At 40.4% G+C, this 26,353-nt stretch overlaps 1 protein-coding gene across 2 annotated transcripts in view; it reads right to left on the reverse strand.

The window, feature by feature from the left end:
• ahcy (adenosylhomocysteinase) overlaps positions 1–26,353 on the reverse strand; it is a 103,613-nt gene that overhangs the window by 8,427 nt on the left and 68,833 nt on the right. For both annotated transcript variants that reach the window (XM_059981123.1, XM_059981122.1), the window contains 2 exons: positions 25,540–25,657; positions 12,079–12,273 (listed from right to left, as the gene is read on the reverse strand). In XM_059981123.1, coding sequence (XP_059837106.1) covers positions 12,079–12,273; positions 25,540–25,657 — 313 coding nt within the window. The remainder of the gene's footprint in view (positions 1–12,078; positions 12,274–25,539; positions 25,658–26,353) is intronic.

A 26,353-nucleotide genomic window follows, 5' to 3' on the forward strand; every position in this document is an offset into this window, starting at 1 on the left:
ATTTATGGTGTTTGAGGAAAACAACATTTTTCAGAGGTTGTAAATATTGGCCATGTGTTTTGCAGGGTGGAAGAACCCTTAAGAATGCAGGAAGAAACATAGTCCAGTTTCAATTGGATAGATTAATTTCAAGGATTTTCAAAAGACACTCAACAGCATTACACACAAGTGGGAGCACAGAACCACTGGAAGCAGTGCAGTGCAGCTGTCTCATGGCATCAGTGATGTGTTCATTTGTGACTTACAGTACAGGCTGTATGTAATCTGTACAAATATCTGTGACTACGTGCACTTCCAATCTCTACACACATCTCAACATATGGTTGATGTCAAGGTAATCAGTTGCTGTGAATGACCTCTGGGTGGTGGGGGAAAATCACCAGAATCCTAAAGACTCAATGATTCAGAAACAGTTCTTCTCCACCATCAGATTTCCGAATGATGCATGAACACCACTTCATTGATTTTTTGTGTTATTTTGCAAATTATATTATTGTTATGCCTTTGTACAGTACTGTTGTAAAACACATTCCACATCAATAACAAACACCAAGGCACAAGGAATTGGTCAGACTACTGTGAGCAGCTTTGGGTCTTGGGAAAGGCCATGCTGGCATTAGACAGGATCCAGAGGACAGTGTGATGGTTCAGGATCTTTACCTGGAGTCAAGAACGAAGGGGGATCATTGTAGCCTATCAAATATTGAAAGGCTTAAAAGAGTGACGTCTTTTGAGGGACATTCTGATTCAAGGTGTGGTGAACCTGTGGAATTCATTACCAGATGTCTGTGGAGACTGTTTAAAGCACAGTTTCCTGATTAGCGAGGTAAATTGATTAGCATGGCCTAATTCTGCTCCGATGTCTTCCAGTACAAAGCTGATTCTGACAACCATCAACCTACCATATTCGGCCATACATCACTTTGTTATTTATAGAGTTGTCAGAAGTAGACTGGCTACTACATTTGAGTTTAAAAAAATGACGTTTCAAATGATTAACGTTATGCAAAGCATTGCAGGGGGATGGGAATGAGTGCCAAACAGTTGGTGGAGACAGATTTCAAGACCTCAGACAAAAATCAGGAATCAAAAAGTTGAGCAATGTTTTGAGCTGCATGTATTTCAACACAACTAGCATTGTAGGAAAGGCAGGTGAGCCCAGGGAATGGCTCAACACATGGAATTATGAAATTGTTGCCATCAGTAAGACTTGGTTACAGGAGGGGCAGGGCTGGCAGCTCAATATTCCAGGGTTCCACTATTTTAGACATGACAGATTAAAGGGGGAGTGGCATTATTAGTTAGAGAAATCTCACAGCAGTGCTCAGTCAAAACAGACTGGAAAACTCATTTAATGAGGCTTCATGGGTGGAACTAAGGAATAAGAAAGGTACTACAACATTAAGGGGGCTACATTATGGGGCACCCACAGTCCGTAGGACTTGGAGGAACAAACTTGTAGAGAATTTGTCTTAAGTGTCTCAGACCAAAATATTGATAAATATGGATTCATTTTCATAGATGCTGCCTTCCTGCTGAATTCCTGCATCATTGTTTGTTGCTTTGGATTTCCAGCATCTGCAGGCTTTGTGTTTAAAATTTGTAGACAGATTTCAACTGTTGCAAGAAACAGTGGTTGTAGTAGGTGATTTTAAACTTCCTGCATATTGACTGAGACTACTATACTGTAAAAGGAATAGATGGGATAGAGTTTGTCAAAGGTGTTCAGGAAAGTTTCCTTAATCAGTGTGTAGAGGTCCCAAGAAGAAAAAGTGTGATACTTGATCTGCTATTAGGGAATGAAACAGGGCAGGTTGCAAGCTTATGTAGAGGAACACTTTGAAACTAATGGCATTATGATCACTAGATACAAAGTAAATTCGCAAATAGATATATCTGGTCCATGGGTCGCGATTCTAGATTAGAGAAAAGCCAATTTTAATGGTATCAAGAGCTCTGGCAAGTGTGGATTGGGACAGGCTGTTTACTGGCAAAAGTATACTTGGTAAGTGGGAAGAGTTCAAAAGTGAAATGTTAAGAGTACAAAACTTGCATGTGCCTATCAGAATAAAAACTAAAGATAACAGGTGTAGGGAACTATTGATTTCAAGAGATGTTGAGGCCATAGTTTAAACAAAAAAGATTTACAAGGATGTTGCCTGGATTGGGGAGCATGCCTTATGAGAATAGGTTGAGTGAACTTGGTCCCTAACAGGTAGGAACAAATGGAATACAAATACAAGAGAAGGCTTCAGAAATCAGGAAGCTAAAAGAAGGGCAACACATGCACATACTACTGAAAGAACTCAACAAACCAGGCAGCATCAAGGAAAAGAGTACAGTCGACGTTTCAGTTCGAAACCCTTTGGCACCTCTGTATCCACAAAGCAAGATCTCCTTGGATCCCATGCCTCCTGACTTTATGAATGAGCCTCGCATGGGGAACCTTATCAAATGCCTTACTGAAATCCATATACACTACATCCACTGCTCAGGGGAGGGGGGGGGGGGGGAAGAGAGAGAGACAGACACACACACAGAGACAGAGAGAGACAGAGACAAGCTAGGATCTTCAACAACTTGCCCACCACTGAAAAAAGACTCACTGGTCACTGTTCCTTCTTGAGCAGAGGAACAACATTTGCAACCCACCAATCCTCCAGTACTTCTCTTGTCCCTAATGAGTCAGAAACTCAACAATCTCCTCCTTTGCTTCCCACAGTAGCCTGGGGTACATCTCATCAGGACTCAGCGATTTAACTAACTTAATACCTTTCAAAAGTTCCAGCAGTTCCATTCTCTTTCTTAATGTCTATACACTCAAGCGTTTCAGCCCACTGTAAGTCATCTCCACAATTGCCAAGGCCCTTTACACAGGTGAATACTGAAGCAAAATATGCATTAAGTACCTCCATTACCTCCTCCGACTCCATGCACACATTTCTGCTATCACAGCTGATTGGTCCTATTCTCACACAGCTCATTTTCTTGCTCTTCACATACTTGTAGAATACCCTGGGGTTTTCCTTAATCCTGCCCGCCAAGGCTTTCTCATGGCCCCTTCTGGCTCTCCCACTTTCATTTTTGAGCTCCTTCCAGGCACCCTTGTAAATTTCTAGACCTCTAACAATACCTCGTTTCTTGAACCTTTTGTAAGCTTTTCTTTACTAGATTTTCCACATCCTTTGTACACCATGGCACTTTTACTCTACCATCCTTTCCCTGCCTCAATGGAACATATCTATGCAGAATTCCATGCAAATGTTCCCTGAACATTTGCCACATTTCTGCCATTTCCCTGAGAACATCTGTGTCCAATTTATGTTGTCAAGTTCCTGTAAAATAGCATCATATTTCCCCCTAAACCAGTTAAATGTTTTCTCAAATTGTCTGCTGCTATCCCTCGCCAACATTATGCTATAGGAGATAGAGTTGTGATCACTACCTCCAAAATGCTCTCTCACCGAGATCTGACACATAACCAGGTTCACTTCCAAATACCAGATCAAGTACAGCCCGAGAAGTTCACAGAATGCAGACAGCCAGGTAACTGCAAAGGGTTCACAAACTTTTTCTTGCCGCTATATGTGCTTGGAATCAAGAGATGTAGGAGATGCTGAATGGACTTTTTATATCTGTATTTACTTGCAAAACAGACAATCCTACAGAAGTGAGGCAAAGCAGCATTGAGATTATGGACCTGATACAGATTACAGAGGTGTTCACTGACTTGAAGCAAATTAGGGTGGATAAATCCTCTGGCCTGACACGGTGTTCTCTCAGACCCTATGGTGGACAAGTGCTGAAATTGCAGGGGCCCTAGCAGAGATACTTAAATCATCCTTATGAACAGGGGAGGTAGAAACATAAAAAACCTACAGCACAACACAGGCGCTTCGGCCCACAATGCTCTGCCGAATATATACTTTAGAAATTACCTAGGGTTACCCATAGGCCTCTATTTTTTTAAGCTCCATGAACCTACTATATATTCTACAATCGGCCCTCCTTATCCGCGGATTCCGTATGTGCAGATTCAACCAACCGCAGATCGGGAAAACCCCGGAAGTTCTCTCTCCAGCACTCGTTGCTTGAGCATATACAGACTAGTTTTTCTTGTCATTATTCCCTAAACAATACAGTACAACAACTATTTACATAGCATTTACATTGTATTAGGTATTATAAGTAATCTAGAAATGATTTAAAAGTACAGGCAGGCCCCAGGTTATGAACGAGTTCCATCCTGAGTCCATCTTTGTCGGATTTGAAGTCGGAACAGGTATCATTTAGCGTCAGTTAGTCAAATGTTTTTCTTAGTATATAGTACATATTTTACCTCTCTATGCATAAAAAACACTTAAGAAACATAAGTATTTCAATAATTTAATCTAAGCGTTGCTTAGTAATAATTGTAGCTTTCATCGGGGCAGGGCCTTGCACATTCTCCAATAAAATTGTTCCGATCGTTGACCGACTGTAGCCTAACGCTTTTCCAATAACCGATGGAGTTTCACCTCTTTCCGATCGCTTTTACTTCCACCTTATTTTCAATCGCGATTATTTTTGTGAACAGAAACACTGGATTCAGAGCTGCACCGCCAGGTCCTAATGCCAACCGCACAAAGGCATGTTAAATAAAGTCCGGGGTTCCGCTGGGACCTAAAGACCACCACACTGATGCATGTTAAATAAGGGACTTGAGCATCTGCAAATTTTAGTATCCGCGGGGAGTCCTGGAACCAATCCCCCGCGGATAAGGAGGGTCGACTGCCTATGTTACTATATTTCGTCATCATATTTGAGCTACCAAAATTACCCATCTCACACTTAACTGGGTTGAACTTCATCTGCCACTTCTCAGCCCAGTTTTGCATCCTATCAATACTCCATTGCAACTTCTGACAGCCCTCCACACTCTCCACAACACCTCCAACCTTTGTGTCATCAGCAAAATTATTAACACATCTCTCCACTTCCTCATCCAGGTCATTTATAAAAATCACAAAGACTAAGTGTCCCAGAACAGATCCCTGAGGCACACCACTGGTGACTGACCTCCATGCAGAATATGACCCATCTACAACCACTCTTTGCCTTCTGTGGGCAAGCCAGTTCTGGATCCACAAAGCAAGGTTCCCTTAGATTCCATGCCTCCGCACTTTCTCAATAAGCCTTGCTGAAATCCATATACACTACATTTACTACTCTTCCTTCAATGTGTTTAGTCACATCCTCAAAAAATTCAATCAGGCTTGTAAGACAACCCGCCTTTGACAAAGCCATGCTGACTATTCCTATTATGCCTCTCCAAATGTTAGAAACATAGTAAACCTAGAGCACAATACAGGCCCTTCAGCCCACAAAGCTATGCCAAACATGTCCTTACCTGAGAAATTACCTCTATTCTTCTGAGCTCCATAAACTTGTCCAGGAGTCCCTTAAAAAGACCCTATCGTATCCACGTCAACCACCGTCGCTGTCAGCCTATTCCACGCACTCACCACCCTCTGCGTAAAAAACCTACCCCTGATATCTCCTCTGTACCTACTTCCAAGCACTTTAAAACTGTGCCCTCGTGCTAGCCATTTCAGCCCTGGGGGAAAATCCTGACTATCCACATGATCAATGCCTCTCATAATCTTATACACCTATTAGGTCACTTCTCATCCTCCATCACTCCAAGGAAAAATGGCTGAGTTCACTCAACCTATTCTCATAAGGCATGTTCCTCAATCCAGGCAACATTCTTATAAATCTCCTCTGCACCCTTTCTATAGCTTCCACATCTTTCCTGTAGTGAGGTGACCAGAACTGAGCACAGTACTCCAAGTGGGGTTTATCGAGGGTCCTACATAGCTGTAACATTATCTCTCGGCTCCTAAACTCAATCCCATGATTGATGAAGGACAATGCACCGTATGCTTTCTGAATCACAGGGTCAACCTGTGCAGCAGCTTTGAGTGCCCTATGGATTCGGATCCCAAGATCCCTTTGATTCTCCACACCGCCAAGAGTCTTACCATTAATACTATATTCTGCTATCATATTCGATGTTCATAAATCCTGCCTCTCAGGATCTTTTCCATCAACTTACCAACCACTTAAGACTAATGGGTATATAATTTCCTGGGCTATCTCCAAGCCCTCTCTTGAATAAGGGAACAACAACCCTCCAATCCTCCAGAACCTCTCCCATCCCCATTGATGATGCAAAGATCACTGCCAGAGGCTCAGCAATCTCCTCCCTCACCTCCCACAGTAGCCTGGGGTACATCTTACCCAGTCCCAATTACTTATCCAACTTGCTTTCCAAAATGTCCAGCACATCCTCTTTCTTAATATCTATATGCTCAAGCTTTTTGGTATGCTGTAAGTCATCCCTATAATTGCCAAGATCTTTTTCTGTAGAGAATACTGATGCAAAGTATTCATTAAGTACCTCAACTATCTCCTCCGGTTCCATACACACTTTTCCACTGTCACATTTGATTGGTCTAATTCTCTCAGGCTTTATCCTCTTGCTCTTCACATACTTGGAGAATGCTTTGGGGTTTTCCTTAATCCTGCCCGCCAAGGCCTTCTCAAGGCCCCTTCTGGCTCTCTAAATTTCATTCTTAAGCTCCTTCCTGCTAGCCTTATCTTCTCGCTCTCTATCATTACCTAGTTTTTTGTACCTTTTGTAAGCTTTTCTTTTCTTCTTGACTAGATTTACAACAACCTTTGTACACCACCGTTCCTGTACCCTACCATCTTTTCCATCTCATTGGAATGTACCTATGCAGAACACCTCACAAATATCCCCGGAACATTTGCGCCATTTATGCCGTACATTTTCCCAAGAACATCTGCTTCCAGTTTATGCTTCCAAGTTCCTGCCTGATAGCCTCACATTTCCCCTTACTCCAATTAAACACTTTCCTAACTTGTCTGTTCCTATCCCTCTCCAATGCTATGGTAAAGGAGAGAGAATTGTGATCACTACAGGTTCCCCCCACTATCCGAACGTGGAGCATTCCTATGAAACCATTTGTAAGCCGCAATGTCATAAAGCAAAGAAGCAATTGCCATAATTTATATGGGAAAAATTTTTGAGCGCTCCCAGACCCAAAAAATAACCTACCGAATCACACATAAAACCTAAAATAATACTAACATATAGTAAAAGCAGGAATGACATGATAAATATACAGCCTATAAAAGTAAAAATATTGTACGTACGATGCAATTTCACTTCTCAAAATCGGGAAGACCAGAGCCAAAATCGATTTGGAGGAGGAAAAAAAAATAGGCACGTACACACGTACGCAAACAACTGCCCGCACAAGGCTTCACGGTCATGGTAGTCTTTCTTGGGGTAAACACACGTATAGAGCAGGCGTCCTTATTTGTAAAAGCGAAAATCCTCTGGTTAGCAAAGACAGGTACTAATGTAGGTCTTTCGTAACAGCGAGGTGTCGTAAAGCGAACTTTCAAAAAATGGGGGCCACCTGTATATCCAAAATGCTTTCCCACTGAGAGCAGGTGGTAGAGGATTTGACGATAGCTAATTTTGTCCAGCTGTTTAAGGCTGTAAATAAGAAATTTTTAAAAAGCCAGGAAATTACAGGCCTGTGAGCCTGATATCAGTAGTGGGAAAATTATTGGAAGATATTCTCAGGGACCAGACAGGAGTTTTTGGATGGTCCTGGGGTTAACCAGTATGGCTTTGTTAATCTAATAGAATTTGAGGAAATTAACATAGAACATAGAATAGTACAGCACATTACAGGTCCTTTGGCCCACAACGTTGTGCTGACCCTCAAACCCTGCCTCCCATATAACCCCCCACCCTAAATTCCTCCATATACCTGTCTAGTAGTCTCTTAAACATCACTAGTGTACCTGCCTCCACCACTGATTCAGACAGTGCATTCCATGCACCAACCACTGAGTGAAAAATCTTTCTCGAATTCCCCCCCCCCCCCAAAACTCCCTCCCCTTACCTTAAAGCCATGTCCTCTTGTACTGAGCAGTGGTGCCCTGGGGAAGAGGCGCTGGCTGTCCACTCTGTCTATTCCTCTTAATATCTTGTACACCTCTATCATGTCTCCTCTCATTCTCCTCCTCTCCAAAGAATAAAGCCCTAGCTCCCTTAATCTCTGATCATAATCCATATTCTCTAAACAAGGCAGCATCCTGGCAAATCTCCTCTGTACCCTTTTCAATGCTTCCACATCCTTCCTATAGTGAGGTGACCAGAACTGGGCACAGTACTCCAAGTGTGGCCTAACTAGAGTTTTATAGAGCTGCATCATTACATCACGTCTCTTAAACTCTATCCCTCGACTTATGAAAGCTAACACCCCATAAGCTTTCTTAACTACCCTATCTACCTGTGAGGCAACTTTCAGAGATCTGTGGACATGTACCCCTAGATCCCTCTGCTCCTCCACACTACCAAATATCCTGCCATTTACTTTGTACTCTGCCTTGGAGTTTGTCCTTCCAAAGTGTACCACCTCACACTTCTCCGGGTTGAACTCCATCTGCCATTTCTCAGCCCACTTCTGCATCCTATCAACGTCTCTCTGCAATCTTCGACAATCCTCTACACTATCTACACCACCACCAACCTTTGTGTCGTCTTCAAACTTGCCAACCCCACCCTTCTACCCCCACATTCAGATTGTTAATAAAAATCACGAGAAGTAGAGGTCCCAGAATAGATACTTGTGGGACCACTAGTCACAACCCTCCAATCTGAATGTACTCCCTCCACCACAACCTTCTGCAGGCAAGCCAATTCTGAATCCAACTGGCCAAACTTCCCTGCATCCCATGCCTTCTGACTTTCTGAATAAGCCTACCGTGTGGAACCTTGTCAAATGCCTTACTAAAATCCATGTAGATCACATCCACAGCACTACCCTCATCTATATACCTGGTCATCTCCTCAAAGAACTCTATCAGGCTTGTAAGACACGATCTGCCCTTCACAAAGCCATGCTGACTGTCCCTGATCAGACCATGATTCTCCAAATGCCCATAGATCATATCTCTACGAATCTTTTCCAACAGCTTTCCCACCACAGACGTAAGGCTCACTGGTCTATAATTACCTGGACTATCCCTACTACCTTTTTTGAACAAAGGGACAACATTCGTCTCCCTCCAATCCTCCGGTACCATTCATGTGGACAACAAGGACATAAAGATCCTAGCCAGAGGTTCAGCAATCTCCTCCCTCGCCTCGTGGAACAGCCTGGGGAATATTCCAGCGGGCCCCGGGGACTTATCCGTTCTAATATATTTTAACAACTCCAACACCTCCTCTCCCTTAATATCAATATGCTCCAGAACATCAACCTCACTCATATTGTCCTCACCTTCATCAAGTTCCCTCTCAGTGGTGAATACCGAAGAGAAGTATTCATTGAGGACCTTGCTCACTTCCACAGCCTCCAGGAACATCTTCCCACTTTTATCTCTGATCCGTCCTACCTTCACTCCTGTCATCCTTTTTGTTCACATAATTGCAGAATGCCTTGGGGTTTTCCTTCAACCTACTCGCCAAGGCCTTCTCATGCCCCCTTCTTGCTCTTCTCAGCCCCTTCTTAAGCTCCTTTCTTGCTACCCTATATTCCTCAATAGACCCATCTGATCCTTGCTTCCTAAACCTCATGTATGCTGCCTTCTTCCATCTGACTAGATTTTCCACTTCACTTTTATCACCCATGGTTCCTTCACCCTACCATTCTTTATCTTCCTCACCGGGACAAATTTATCCCCAACATCCTGCAAGAGATCCTTAAACATCGTCCACATGCCCATAGTACATTTCCCTGCAAAAACATCATCCCAATTCATACCCGCAAGTTCTAGCCTTATAGCCTCATAATTTGCACTTCCCCAATTAAAAATTTTCCTGTCCTCTCTGATTCTATCCTTTTCCATGATAATGCTGAAGGCCAGGGACTCGGCCCTCCTAGTCCGTGCCGAACTCTTAATCTCACCTAGTCCCACCTACCCGCACTCAGCCCATAACCCTGGATTAATCTGGATTTACTCCATGCACTTCTTTCACTGCTCTATTGCTCTGAGTCCCATCCCCCTTGAAAATTAGTTTAAACCCTCCCGAACCATGCTAGCAAACCTACCTGCAAGGATATTGCTCCCCCTCGAGTTCAGGTGCAACCCATCCAATCTGTACAGGACCCACCTTCCCCAGAAGAGATCCCAATGATCCAAAAATCTAAAACCCTGCCCCCTGCACCAACTCCTCAGCCACGCATTCAACTGCCATCTCCTCCAATTCTTACCATCGCTATCATGTAGCACTGGTAGCAATCCTGAGAATGCCACCCTTGAGGTCCTTTTCTTCAGCCTTCTGTCTAGTTTCTGAAACTCACACTTCAGGATCTCATCCCTCTTCCTGCCTATGTCATTGGTACCAACACGTATCACGACTTCTGGCTGCTTTCCCTCTCGTACCAGGATGTCATGCACCCGGTCTGAGACATCCCGGACCCTGGCACCAGGAGGCACCAAACCATGCGGGTGTCCTTCTCACGTCCACAAAATCTCCTGTCAGCTCCCCTTGACTATAGAGTCTTCAATGATGACAGCTCTCCTCTTCTCTGTCCCATCTTCTGCACCACAGGGTCAGACTCAGAGCCAGAGGCCCTGCCACCGTTGCTCACACCTGGTCGGTCGTCCTCGCCAACAGCATCCAGGACGGTAAACTTAATATTCAGGGGAATGGCTACAGGGGTGCTCTGCACTACCTGTCTACTCTCCTTCGCTTCCCCCCCTCGGAATGTCACCCAACGACCAGCTTCCCGCAGCCTAGGTGTGACCACCTCCCTGTAGCTCTCATCTATGATTGCCTCATTCTCCCTTATGAGTCGAAGGTCATTCAGCTGCTGCTGCAGATTCCTCACACCAGAAAAGTTAACAAACATAAGGCAATGGTTGTTGTCTGCATGGACTTTAGCAAGGCCTATGATAAGGTTGCTCATGGGAGATTGGTAAAGAGGGTTCGGTCGCTTGGCATTCAAGATGAGGTAGTAAATTAGATTAGACATTGACCATGCAGAAGCAGCCAGAGAGTGGAATTAGGTAGTTGACTCTGACTGGAGTCAACTGGTGTTGGGCTCATTATTGCTTGTCATCCAACCCAATTACCTGGATGATAATGGGGTTAACTGGATCAGCAAAGTTGCAGATGACACCAAGATTGGGGATGTAGTGAACAGCGAAGAAGGACTTGCAGTGGGATCTGGACCCGCTGGAAAAACAACAAACCGAATTTAACGCAGGCAAGTGGGAGGTGTTGCATTTCGGAAGGAACAACAAGGGTACATCTTTCAATGAACAATAGGACACTGAGGAGTGGTAGAACAAAGCAATCTGGGAATTCAGGTCCATAATTAATTGAAGGTGATGTTACAAGTGGATAGGGTCATAAGCAATTCTTTAGGCAGATGGGCCTTTGTGAATCAACATACTGAGTACAAGAGATGGGTTGTTATGTTGAAGTTGTACAAGATGTTGGTGAGGCATAATTTTGAGTATTGTATACAGTTTTAGTCACCTACCTACATAAAAGATGCAAATAAGGTTGAAAGAGTACAATGAAAATTTAAAAGGATGTTGCCTGGACTGAAGGATCTGAGTTATAAGGGAAGACTGAATAAGTTAGGACTTTATTCCTTGGAACATAGAAATGAGAGGTTTGACAGAGGTATACAAATTATGAGGGGTATAGGAAGGGTAAAGGCAAGCAGGCTTTTTCCACTGAGGTTGGGTGGGACTACAACTAGAGGTCATGGGTTAAGGGTGAAAGGTAAAAAGTTTAAGGGGGAACATGAGGAAACTTCTTCACTCAGGAGCATGGTGAGTGTGTGGAATAAGCTGCTAGCTTGATATGAAAGCTTAGGAGAAGTTTAGATAGTTACATGGTAGAGGTTTGAAAGGCTATGGTCTGAATGGCCAATTTCTACTATATTTTCCTATGATTCAGTAATGTGAACTATACATTCCTATGTAAACATCATAAAATTAAAACTTATCAAATGTAGTTCAAAGTAGACTTGCCTTCTTTGGTATGAAGTGTATCCCCACTGGGTACTTGTCAGGATTGCTCCACAGCTCAATTTGTGCCAGAACCTGGTTGGTGAAGGAGTTGCTCATCACAAAGCTGGGATGTCCCATTGCACAGCCCAGATTTACCAGACGACCTTCAGCGAGAACGATGATGTGATTACCATTCTTCAACTGGTAGCGATCCACCTGTGAGCAAAAGCACACAAGTTGGAACAAACTGAAACAGTAATAATGTGGATATTATCTGAAGTAATTGAAACAGAATGTGCTTACTCCACATTACAGTCAACAACTGCCACAATCTACACTGATGTACTCAGTGGCCACCTTACAAGATATAGGAGCAAAATTTAGCCATTTACCCATCAAGTCTGCTCCACCATTTCATCATGACTTCTCCTGCTTTCACCCCACATCCCTTCATGCCCTGACCAATCAAGGATCTATCAAAATCAAAGAATTCCGGAGATTCACTACTCTCTGGCTAAAGAAATTCCTCCTCATCTCTATTCTTAAAGAACAGCCCTCTATTCTAAGGCCGTGTCCTTGGCCTTCAACTCTCCCACCATGGGAAACATCCTCTCCACTCAGTCAAAGCCTTTCACCATTCTTTAGGTGCCAATGAGATCACCCATCATTCTTGTAAATACAGGCTCAAAGCCATCAAAACACTTTTTTCAGGCCATATGATCCTGGAATCATTTTCGCATACTTCCTGTGAACCCCTTCCCATGTCAGCACATCCTTTCTAAGACAGGGTGCCAAACCTGCTCACAGTAGTCCAAGTGAGACTTCACTTGTGCTTTATAAAGTCCCAACATTGCATCCTTGTTTTAATGTTCTAGTCCTCTTGATATGAATGTTAACATTACATTTGCCTTCCTCACCACAGACTCAACCTGCAAACTAACCTTTAGGGAATCCTGCACAAGGACTCCAAATCCCTTTGCACCTCAGTTTTTCTATTTTCTCTACATTTAGGAAATAGTCAACCATTTCATTTCTTTTACCAGAGTGCATGACAATACACTTCCCGACATTGTATTCCCTCTGCCATTTCTTTACCCGTTCTTCTAATCTGTCTGTGTCCTTCTTTTGCCTCTCTACTTCCTCAAAACTATCTGCCCCTTCACCCATCTTCATGTCTTGTATGTTTAAGAGCCAATGTAAATACCTCTTAAATGCTACTATTGTCTGCTTTCTCAACCACAGCTGGCAGCAAGTTTCAGGTACCCACCATGATGCACATCTCATCTAAAGCTATGCCCTCTAGTAACGATGAAGATTAGCCTATTTTGTCACATGTACATCAAAACATAGTGAAATGTGTTGTTTGCACCATTAGTCAATAGAAATTGAATGTGCTGGGACAGCCACAAGAGTTGCCATTTTTCCAGCACAGCATGCCACAGCTTACGAATTTAGTTAACTAACCAGTAGGACATTTGTCCTGAGAAAAACACTGACCATCTACCTTTATGTATCTCAATTTTCTAATCTTCTGCTAGAATCAGAATAATATCACCAGGATATACCATGAAATTTGTTAACTTAGCAGCAGTACAATGCAATACTTAATATAAAATATAAATAAATTACAGTATCTATATACATATTAAATAGTTAAATTAAAAATAGTGCAAAAACAGAAATAATAAAAGTGAGGGTGTGTGTTCATTGCTTCAATGTCCATTTGGAAATTGGACGGTGGGGGAAAAAGCTGTTCCTGAATCACTGAGTGTGTGTTTTCTGGCTTCCGTACCTCCTCGACAGTAACAATGAGAAGAGGGCACGTCCTGGGTGATTGATGGGGGTCCTTAGTATTGGTTTCAATGGGTCTATTTAATGTCAGAGAAATGTACACAGTTTACATCCTGAAGTTCTTTTTCTTCACCTTTCTGAGGCACCTCTCCTCGAAGAGGCTTGTATCCAAGATGGAGCGAACTAATTTTTTACAATTTTCTGCAGTTTCTTTTGTCCTGTGCAGTGGCCCCCATACCCCTGCCCCATACCAGACAGTGATGCAGCCTGTCAGAATGCTCTCCACAGTACATCTAAAGAAGTTTGAGTGCTTTAGGTGACAAACCACATCTCTTCAAATTCCTAATGAAATATAGCCGCTGTCTTGCCATCTTTATTGTTACATTGACATGCTGGGACCAAGTTAGACCTTCAGATATTGATGCCCAGGAACTTGAAATTGCTCACTCTTTCCACTTCTGATCCCTCTGAGGAATGATTCGTCCTACACGTTCTGAAGTCCACTATCATCTTTCATCCTACTGATGCTGAGTGCAAGGCTGTTGCTGCAAAAACACTCAACTAGCTGGTATATGTCACTCCTGTACACCCTCCATCTAATTGGGCACTGGTACAATTGTTGCCCTTTTGAAGCAGGTGAGAACTTCCAACCATAGCTATGTGGTTCAAAATGTCCTCAAATACACCCACCACTGGTTGGCACAAGTTTTCAGAGCCTTACCACGTACTCAATCGGGACCTTTCGCCTTATGAGGGACAGCCTGTCATTGGTCTCTGACACAGATCACAGGGTCACCGGGTGTAGGAGGGATCTTCACAGCTGTAGTTATATTTTTCCTTTCAAAGCGGGCATAAAAGGAGATAAGTTCATCTGGTGATGAAGCAGCCCTGCCATTCATGCGATTGGGTTTCACTTTGTAGGAAGTAATGTCCTGCAAACTGTCAGAGTTGTCGTACATCCAATGTCACCTCCAACCAAACTTGCTTGGAATTGTTTCATCACTCTTAAAACAAACCTCCTGGTTCATCCATGGCTTTTGATTTGGGAATGTACTGCAACTTTTCATAGCACATACTCATCCATCCAGGTTTTAATGAAGTCATTGTGTCAAGAAATCTTCCTGAACACACCTAACAAACTCCACCCCATCTAAATCCCTTGCTCCAAGGCATCTCTAGGGAGATGCCAATCAATATTCGGGAAATTGAAATCTCCCACCATGACAACTCTGTTATTATTACACCTTTCCAGGATCTGTTTCCCTATCTGCTCCTCGATATCCTTGTTACTATTGGGCGGCCTATAAAAAACACCCAGTCAAGATATTGACCCCTTCCTGTTCTTAACCTCCACCCACAGGGGCTCCGTAGACAATACCTTCATGGCATCCACCTTTTCTGCAGCAGTGACACTATCTCTGATCAACAGTGCCACGCCCTCACCTCTTTTGCCTCCCTCCTTGTCCTTTCTGAAACATCTAAAACCCGGCACTTGAAGTAACCATTTCTGTCCCTGAGCCATCCAAGTCTCTAATGGCCACCATATCATATCTCCAAGTATTTCCCTACCCTTCTGAGCTAAAGGGCCGGACGGCCACTGTTGCTTCCGCCAGGTAGGCTGTCCACCCCCAGCAGTACTCAAACAGGAGTGCTTATTGTTCAGGGGGTAGCCACAGGGGTACTCTCTAGTACCCGACTCTTCCCTTTCCCTCTCCTGACTGTTACCCACTTGTCTGTCTCCCGCAGCCCCGGTGTGACCACCTGCCTATAACTGCTTTTTCTCACCTCCTCGCTCTCCCTGACCAGACGAAGGTCCTCGAGCTGCAACTCCAGTTCCCTAAGGCAATCCCTTAGGAGCTGCAGCTCAACACACCTGGCAGAGATGTGGCTGTCCAGAAGACTGGGAGACTCCGGGACTTCCCAATTCTGACACCGAGCACAGAACACTGGCCTCACACACACATACTTCCTTTCCGCAATTAACACAGGTAAACCTACCTCACCTCAACCCATTACTGCCCAAGCCCATTGAGCCAACGTCCTCTCACATTGCTACCCTCTCATTCTGCTGCCCGCTGGACATGAACTTTTCCTGCTCTACTGGCTGATGTCATGTGCCTGCGCAGTCTTTTACCCCAAGTAGTAAAATGCCTTCGCTCTGGAAATCCTTAGCTGTTCCACTCACAGCCTTCTTGCTTTGAATTTAAAACTGTTGAGGATTCCTTGCCTTCTTAAGCTTTTCCTGCTTTACTGGTTGACGTCACTTTAGTTTCTTTGCATTCATTACAGTTTAAAAGGCGGCCACACAGAACAGGGAAGCAGACAATTAATTGCTCAAGAGAGTGCAAAGCTGGGTACAATTACAACATCTAATGGACATTTGAACAAGTTCATGGTTGGGTAAGGTTTAGAGAGCTCTAGATATAATAATTTTTATGCAAGGGTTCCCAGAAACCTGAAAATGATTTCAAGAGCTCCTCCAGGGAAAGAAAAAAGGTTGAGAAAGGTGATTTAGACACTCGTTCATCTGCTTGTCAGGAACTGTTTTGTTTGAAGCAAATTCTGCAGTTAGGGACTGTACAAAAAGTGTAAAGTGTACAACTTTTGCTTACTTTAGCCAACTTCATAAGGAGCAAGGGGTCAGCAACCTTTTTGCCTCTGAGGGCTCAATCGCGTATTAATGAGCAGACAGTGGGCCAAATAAATGCTATAAAAAACTTTAAACATAGGAATTATCCATTTAAATATACCTAGTTATGTTTTGCCTCAAATTAATGAACACATGCTAAAAAATCATTTGTGCTTGACCAAGGATGCCAATTAGTAATCAAAGAACTCAGTTTAGTTGCAATTTATTTCAATCAAGGCATCTTTTGAATCTATTAAAAGAATACAAGGAATCTTTAAACATAAAACATATGAACATGATACATTGAATGGTGGTAAATTAAGTATAATTAAAAAGAAAATTTTAATGCAAATAGTCAATAAATCAATGTGAAACTTAACGCTGTTTGTTGCTTTCTTTTCTTTTTAAATATTTTTATTAGTTTTAAACAAACATAAATGAAACATGAATACAAAGTGTTTGAGAACATTAATGAACAAAGTAAAAAGAAAAAAAAAAGAAAGACCCCAAAAAAAAGAAAAAAAACAAAAACCACTAACCAACATGGGCCATTGAATAATATTAAGTACATATACAGTAGTGCCAATAACTCCGAACCTCCATCCAAATAATTAAGGATAATATAAGTAAGGTTTAGGAAAAGACAATTCAACTCATGTGAAAATGTTGAATAAAAGGTCTCCAAGTTTCTTCAAATTTAACTGAAGGATCAAAAACCACACTTCTAATTTTAAACAAGAAATAGTTTGAGAAAACCACTGAAATACAGTGGAGGATTAATTTCTTTCCAATTCAATAAAATAGATCTTCTAGCCATCAATGTAACAAATGCAATCATTAGTTGAGATGAAGCGGATAAACGGTTATTATCCATCATTGGTAAACCGAAAATTGCAGTAAGAGGATGCGGTTGGAAATTAATATTTAAAACTCTTGAAATAATACTGAAAATAACCATATAACAATCACAGCACGGAAACAGGCCATCTCGGCCCTCCTAGTCCGTGCCGAACTCTTAATCTCACCTAGTCCCATCTACCCGCACTCAGCCCATAACCCTCCACTCCTTTCCTGTCCATATACCTATCCAATTTTACCTTAAATGATACAACTGAACTGGCCTCTACTACTTCTACAGGAAGCTCATTCCACACAGCTATCACTCTGAGTAAAGAAATACCCCCCTCATGTTTCCCTTAAACTTCTGCCCCCTAACTCGCAAATCATGTCCTCTCGTTTGAATCTCCCCTACTCTCAATGGAAACAGCCTATTCACGTCAACTCTATCTATCCCTCTCAAAATCTTAAATACCTCGATCAAATCCCCCCTCAACCTTCTACGCTCCAATGAATAGAGACCTAACTTGTTCAACCTTTCTCTGTAACTTAAGTGCTGAAACCCAGGTAACATCCTAGTAAATCGTCTCTGCACTCTCTCTAATTTATTGATATCTTTCCTATAATTCGGTGACCAGAACTGCACACAATATTCCAAATTTGGCCTTACCAATGCCTTGTACAATTTTAACATTACATTTCAACTTCTGTACTCAATGCTTTGATTTACAAAGGCCAGCATTCCAAAAGCCTTCTTCACCACCCTCTCTACAGGGAACCTTCAGGGAACTATGCACTGTTATTCCTAGATCTCTCTGTTCCTCTGCATTCCTCAATGCCCTACCACTTACCCTGTATGTTCTATTTGGATTATTCCTGCCAAAATGTAGAACCTCACACTTCTCAGCATTAAACTCCATCTGCCAACGTTCAGCCCATTCTTCTAACCGGCATAAATCTCCCTGCAAGCTTTGAAAACCCACCTCATTATCCACAACACCTCCTACCTTAGTATCATCAGCATACTTACTAATCCAATTTACCACCCCATCATCCAGATCATTTATGTATATTACAAACAACATTGGGCCCAAAACAGATCCCTGAGGCACCCCGCTAGTCACCGGCCTCCATCCCGATAAACAATTATCCACCACTACTCTCTGGCATCTCCCATCCAGCCACTGTTGAATCCATTTTATTACTCCAGCATTAATACCTAACGACTGAACCTTTTTAACTAACCTTCCATGTGGAACTTTGTCAAAGGCTTTGCTGAAGTCCATATAGACTACATCCACTGCCTTACCCTCGTCAACATTCCTCGTAACTTCTTCAAAAAATTCAATAAGGTTTGTCAAACATGACCTTCCACGCACAAATCCATGCTGGCTACTCCTAATCAGATCTTGTCTATCCAGATAATTATTAATACTATCTCTAAGAATACTTTCCATTAATTTACCCACCACTGATGTCAAACTGACAGGTCTATAATTGCTAGGCTTACTTCTAGAACCCTTTTTAAACAATGGGACCACATGAGCAATACGCCAATCCTCCGGCACAATCCCCGTTTCTAATGACATCTTAAAGATCTCCGTCAGAGCTCCTGCAATTTCTACACAAACTTCCCTCAAGGTCCTGGGGAATATCCTGTCAAGACCCGGAGATTTATCCACTTTTAAATTTCTTAAAAGCGCCAGTACTTCCACCTCTTTAATTGTCATAGGTTCCATAACTTCCTTTCTTGTTTCCCACACCTTACACAATTCAATATCCTTCTCCTTAGTGACTACCGAAGAGAAGAAATCGTTCAAAATCTCTCCCATGACTGGGTTGGAAATGTTATTGCAGCTTCATTTAACTCAAAGGCAAGAGGAGTTGCAATTTTGGTTAATAAAAATTTACCAATTAAAATACAAAATGTATTAACTGATTTGGCAGGAAGATATTTAATTATACATTGTCAAATTTTTTCAGAACTATGGACTCTTATGAATATTTATGCACCAAATGAAAATGATGTAAAATTTATACAGGAGGTCTTTTTGAATTTGGCTAATGCACATGATAAAATATTAATAGGTGGAGATTTTAATTTTTGTTTAGATCCAGTTTTAGATAGATCAACAAAGGCTATTACAAAATCAAAAGTAGCAAAATTAACTCTATCATTGATGAAAGATTTAAATTTGATTGATATATGGAGAAGAATCAATCCAAAAGAAAGGGATTATTCATTCTATTCAAATAGACATAAAACATATTCAAGGATAGATTTTTTCCTATTATCAACAAATACTCAAGATAGAGTGAAAAACGTGGAATATAAAGCAAGAATATTGTCTGATCACTCTCCTTTAATAATGACAATGATAATGATAGATAAAGAGGAATCAATTTATAGATGGAGATTTAATTCAATTCTACTAAAACGTCAAGATTTTTGTGATTTTATGAAAAAGCAGATTCAGTTCTTTTTAGATACAAATTTACATTCAGTTGATGATAAATTTATATTGTGGGAAGCAATGAAAGCATATTTGAGAGGCCAGATAATAAGTTATACTTCTAAAATTAAGAAAGAATATATGATAGAAATAGATCAATCGGAAAAAGAGATTATAAAATTAGAAAAAGAATCTCAAAGAAATATGACTGAAGAAAAACAAAGACAACTTATTAATAAGTTAAAATATAATACACTCCAGACATATCGAACAGAAAAAGCAATTATGAGAACTAAACAGAGATATTATGAACTAGGTGAAAGATCACATAAAGTTCTTGCATGGCAGTTAAAAACAGATCAGATTTCTAAAACAATAAATGCAATTCGAACAAAAGTGAATGAAATTACTTATAAACCTCTAGAAATTAATGAGGCTTTTAAGAATTTTTATTCTGAGTTGTATAAATCAGAATCAAAGAATGATGACGTTAAGATAGAAGAATTTTTATCACAAATAACTCTTCCAAAGTTAAATACAGAAGAACAGAAGGGATTAGGTATGTCTTTTACATTGAAGGAAGTTGAAGCAGCTTTGGGATCACTTCAAAGTAATAAATCTCCAGGAGAAGATGGTTTTCCACCTGAATTTTATAAAAAGTTTAAAGATTTATTAATTCCTCCTTTTATGGAGTTAATATATCAAGCGGAAAGAACGCATAAACTTCCAGAATCTTTTTCAACAGCTATTTTAATAGTATTGCCAAAAAAAGATAGAGACCTTTTAAAACCAACATCATATAGACCTATTTCTTTATTAAACACCGATTATAAAATAATAGCAAATATCTTATCTAATAGATTATCTAAATGCTTACCAAAATTAGTGCATATGGATCAAACAGGATTTATCAAAAATAGACAATCGGCAGATAATGTAACTCGGTTATTTAGTATAATCCATTTAGCACAAAAGAGGGAGGAAATGAGTGTGGCAGTTGCTTTAGATGCAGAAAAAGCATTTGATAGATTGGAATGGGATTTTTTATTTAAGGTATTGGAAAAATAAGGACTAGGAACATCATTTATAAAATGGATTAAAACCTTAAATACTAATCCCAAAGCTAAAGTAGTGACAAATGGTCAAATTTCAACATCATTTCAGTTAACAAGATCAACTAGGCAAGGTTGCCCACTATCACCTGCTTTGTTTGTGTTGGCAATAGAACCACTAGCTGAATTAATTAGAATGGACCCAGATATTAAGGGTTTCAGAGTTAATCAGGAAGAATACAAGATTAACTTATTTGCTGATGATGTTCTACTTTATTTAACAGATCCATTACATTCACTACGCAAATTATCTTATGGACTAGAAGAATATGGGAAAATATCGGGTTATAAAATAAATTGGGATAAAAGTGAAATTTTACCTCTTACTAAAGGAGATTATAATCAATGTCGATTAATAACTCAATTTAGATGGCCAGCAAATGGTATAAAATATTTAGGTATAAGAGTTGATAATGATATAAAAAACTTATACAAATTAAATTATTTACCACTTTTGAAAAAAATTCAGGAAGATCTTGATAAACGGATGGCATTACCAATAACATTAGTAGGTAGAGTAAATACTATAAAAATGAATATATTCCCTAGATTACAATATTTATTTCAATCATTACCAATACAATTACCCCAGAAGTTTTTTCAAGAGTTAAACAAATATGTGAGGAAATTCCTCTGGAAAGGTAAGATGTCAAGAATATCGTTGGAAAAATTGACATGGAAATTTGATCTAGGAGGATTACAACTTCCAAATTTTAAGAATTATTATAAAGCAAATCAACTTAGATTTATTGCATCTTTTTTTGAGAAAGATAAACCTGCATGGATTAGAATAGAATTAGATAAAATAGGAGAAAACGTACCAGAAGATTTTATATATAAATGGGAATCTAAATGGATACGGGAAAAGAAAGAATCTCCTATATTAAAACATTTGATTGATTTATGGAATAAGATAAATGTTGATGATGAGACAAAAAAATCTTTATTAGCAAAGAGATCTTTAATTCAAAATAGACTTATTCCTTTCACAATGGACAATCAACTTTTATATAATTGGATTCAAAATGGGATTAGATATATAGGGAATTGTTTTGAAGGAGGTATATTAATGTCATTTGATCAATTAAAGAATAAATATAAAATATCAAATAACACTTTATTTTGTTACTTTCAATTAAGGGCTTATTTAAGAGAAAAATTAGGTCAAACAATGTTATTGCCGAAATCTAATGAAATAGAAATTTTAATTCAAAAAGGAAATATTAAAAAATTTATATCTTGTATGTATAATTTGATTCAAAGACAGGTAATTAAACAAGGAGTCCATAAGTCAAGACAAAAATGGGAAAGTGATTTGAATATTAAAATTGAAGAAACAAATTGGTCAAGACTATGTCTTGATAGTATGACAAATACAATAAATGTTCGGTTAAGATTAGTGCAGTATAATTTTCTGCATCAATTATATATTACACCACAAAAAATAAAAAAAATTAAATCCAAATTTATCGGATCAGTGTTTCCGATGTAACCAGGAAACTGGTACTTTTTTACATTCGACATGGTCTTGCTCTAAAATTCAACCTTTTTGGACAAATTTAAGACTTTTACTGGAACAAATTACAGGAACACAATTTCCTCATAATCCAATATTATTTTTACTAGGTGATATTGAAGGGATAAAACCGAAACTCAAACTAAATAAGTATCAGAAAGAATTTATAAAAATTGCCCTGGCAGTAGCCAAAAAAGCTATTGCAGTTACTTGGAAATCGGATACACATTTAAGTATAGACTCTTGGAAGAAAGAAATCTATGGTTGTATTCCATTAGAAAAAATTACTTATAATTTAAGAGATAATTATGAAACATTTCTGAAAATTTGGAGCCCTTATTTACAAAAGACAGGATTAAATATATAGATGCTCTGAAGATGAAACAATTGGTTATTAGGGGAAAGAAATAAATATACATATTAAAGTTATTACGAATTCCATGGAGCATGTGGAGATCTTCCAACAACCAGGCATTCTTTCTTTCTTTTTTCTTTCTATAGGGCAGTTAGGGGGGAGGGGTTAAGGGGAGGGGGTAAGGGTTATATACATTGTTTTTTCATACTTTACTTTGTAACCATTTAAAAATGCAATAAAAAAAGTTTAAAAAAAAAATCTCTCCCATCTCCCTCGGCTCCACACATAGCTGACCACCCTGATTCTCTAAGGGGCCAATTTTATCCCTCACTATCCTCTTGCTTTTAATATAACTGTAGAAACCTTTCGGATTTACTTTCACCTTCTTTGCCAAACCAACCTCGTATCTTCTTTTAGCTTTTCTAATCTCTTTCCTTTTACATTCTTTATATTCCTCGAGCAATTCCTTTACTCCATGCTGCCTATATCTATTGTAGACATCCCTCTTTTTCCTCTAATATCCCTTGAAAACCATGGTGCTTTCAAACCTTTAACCTTTCCTTTCAACCTAACAGGAACATAAAGATTCTGTACCCTCATAATTTCACCCTTAAATGACCTCCATTTCTCTATTACATCCTTCCCATAAAACAACTTGACCCAATCCACTCTCTCTAAATCCCTTCGCATCTCCTCAAAGTTAGCCTTTCTCCAATCAAAAATCTCAACTCTAGGTCCAGTCCTGTCCTCCTCCATAATTATACTGAAGCTAATGCTATTGTGATCACTTGTCCTGAAGTGCTCCCCAACACATACATCTGTCAGCTGACCTATCGCATTCCCTAACAGGAGATCCAACACTGCCCCATCTCTAGTTTGGTACTTCTATGTATTGTTGCAAAAAACTATCCTGCACACATTTCACAAACTCTAAACTATCCAGCCCTTTTACAGAATGAGCTTCCCAATCTACGTGTGGAAAATTAAAATCTCCCACTATCACCACCTTGTGTTTACTACAAATATCTGCTATCTCCTTACACATTTGCTCTTCCAACTCACGCTCCCCATTAGGTGGCCTATAATACACTCCTACCAGTGTTACTACACCCTTCCCATTCCTCAATTCCACCCAAATAGCCTCCCTGGAGGAGCTCTCTAATCTATCCTTCCAAAGCACCGCCGTAAGATTTTCTCGGACAAGCAATGCAACACCTCCTCCTCTGGCCCCTCCTACTCTATCACACCTGAAGCAACTAAATCCAGGAATATTTAGTTGCCAATCACACCCTTCCTGCAACCATGTTTCACTAATAGCTACAACATCATAATTCCAGGTATCAATCCACACTTTAAGCTCATCCACCTTTCTTACAATGCTCCTAGCATTAAAATAGATACATTTAAGATACTCTCCACCTCCTCCTCTCTTTTCATCCCTAAGAATGCATTCAAATTTATTATCCTTTTCTTTCTTCTCCCCTACATCTTCGAGCTGAACGCATCCCTTCATCACCTGCCTTTCCTCCCTCACACACTGTCTAGTTTAAAGTCTGCCCTGTAGCCCTAGCAAACCTCCCCACTAGGATATTGGTCCCTCCAGGATTCAAGTGTAACCAGTCTTTCTTGAACAGGTCACACCTGCCCCAGAAGAGGTCCCAATGATCCAGAAACTTGAATCCCTGCCCCCTGCTCCAATCCCTCATTTCTGACATTTTTCATAAAGCTTCAAAAATGTCTGCTCCAGTAACTGTGTTCTTAATAGGAATTAATTGAAAAACCTCTTCAAAAATTTGAAGAGTTGAGGTCACTCCTCACACAAACGCTGCAAGTTGAGCAGTGTCTCTCAAGTCTGTGCTCTCATCAAGTGCAATTGGAAAAAAAATTGCAATTCGTTGCAGGCATCCCTTAAACAACTTTTAACATCTGCTGACATTTCTTCAACTCGCCGTTTGATCGTTCTTGCTGACAGGCTGATAGATGCAAATAAAGATTTATTTTCAGGACAAACAATATCCACCACTGCCAGTAAACATTCTTTGACAAACTCTCCATCTGTAAAAGGCTTCATCTTTTCTGCAATACATTGATATTTTGTAGCTGGCATGGGTACTTCCTTCACTTTCACTGAAAATGTCATGGCGATTTCGGCACTCAGTGTCTACCCTCCTGTGGTTTGCATTCATTGCCACTGGAATTTTTTTCTTCGCTTTTATTCCGAAACACCAATTATTCAACAAGTATCGTAGCACATGTAAATATCTGAATACTTAGCGTAGATTTCTTGTTAAAATACAGTGACGCTGTTTCTGTTTTGCAAATTTGAACAATATCATCTGAAAACCTGTGCGTGCACGGGAAGTATCTAATACATATTAATAAGGTAGTCTGCCTTCCCGTCATTAGTATATACCAGTGTTTGGTTTGGAAAAAAACAAAACCTGCGGCCAGTATAACAAGACGTCTTGCATGTCCATTAATGTGGTCGCCTGAAACACTCAATGGGGGAGGGGGGGGGGGGGGGGAATTGCTCGCAGGCCGGATAAGCATAGCATCCCAGTATTTGTTGCCTACCCCTGGTCTACATGTATTGGAACTTTTGACCATTCTATGGAAGTTATCCAACTGACTTGTGCTCTAATTGCTGCTCACCGTGTTGTTGAGAAAGCACTCTTTAGGAGTGGATATGACAATTATCCTGCAAAAATACTTTATGCCATATTGGGGCAAGTTGGAACTGGATCAAAGCCAAACACTCTACAGTGAAGTGCTTAGAAAAGCCAACCTACCTGAGGTTTAATGTTCACCTTCTTTTCAGCGTTCTTAGCCAGCCATTTTACATCCAGCTCAATATCAAAATGACCGATGTTACAAACAATCGAATCATCCTTCATTTGTTCAAAGTGCCTGAGAAGGGATCAAATTGATATGTACAAAACTGTGATGGCATTGTTACAATAAATAATGAAACATAGTTGTATCTGTGAACAGAGAATATAAGTTTAAGGAAGAGGAAATTTAGAACAGAGAACATACAGCATAGTACAGACCCTTTAGCCCACAATGTTTTGGTGGCCTACCTAAACCTGCTCTATGAACGATCTAATCCTTTCTCTCCCCCACCCCTCACACAGCCCATAACCCTCTATCTTTCGTACATCCACGTGCCTATTTAAGGAGTCTCTTAAATGTTTCTTGTACTATCTTCCAGCACCAACCCTGGCAATGCATTAAAGGCACACACCACCTGCCTCTGACATCTGCCCTAAACTTTGCTCCACTCACCTAAAACTGACTCCTTCTGGTGTTCGCCATTGCAATCCTGGGGAAAAAGGCACTGGTTGTCTATTATCTATGCCTCTCAATCTTATACACCACATCATCGGCTCTCATCCTCCTTCACTCCAAAGAGAAAAGCCCTGGCTTGCTCAACCTCTCTCATAAGACATGCTGTCATCCAGACCACATCCTGGTAAATCTAAAGCTTCTACTTCTTTCCTATAACGGAACAATCAGAACTGAACACAATATTCCAAGAGTGGTTTACAGAGCTACAACATTATCTTGCTGCTCTTGAACTCAATCACCGGACTAATTGAGGAA

The sequence above is a fragment of the Hypanus sabinus genome, chromosome 9 (genome assembly GCF_030144855.1).
Source record: "Hypanus sabinus isolate sHypSab1 chromosome 9, sHypSab1.hap1, whole genome shotgun sequence".
Lineage (NCBI taxonomy): Eukaryota > Metazoa > Chordata > Chondrichthyes > Myliobatiformes > Dasyatidae > Hypanus > Hypanus sabinus.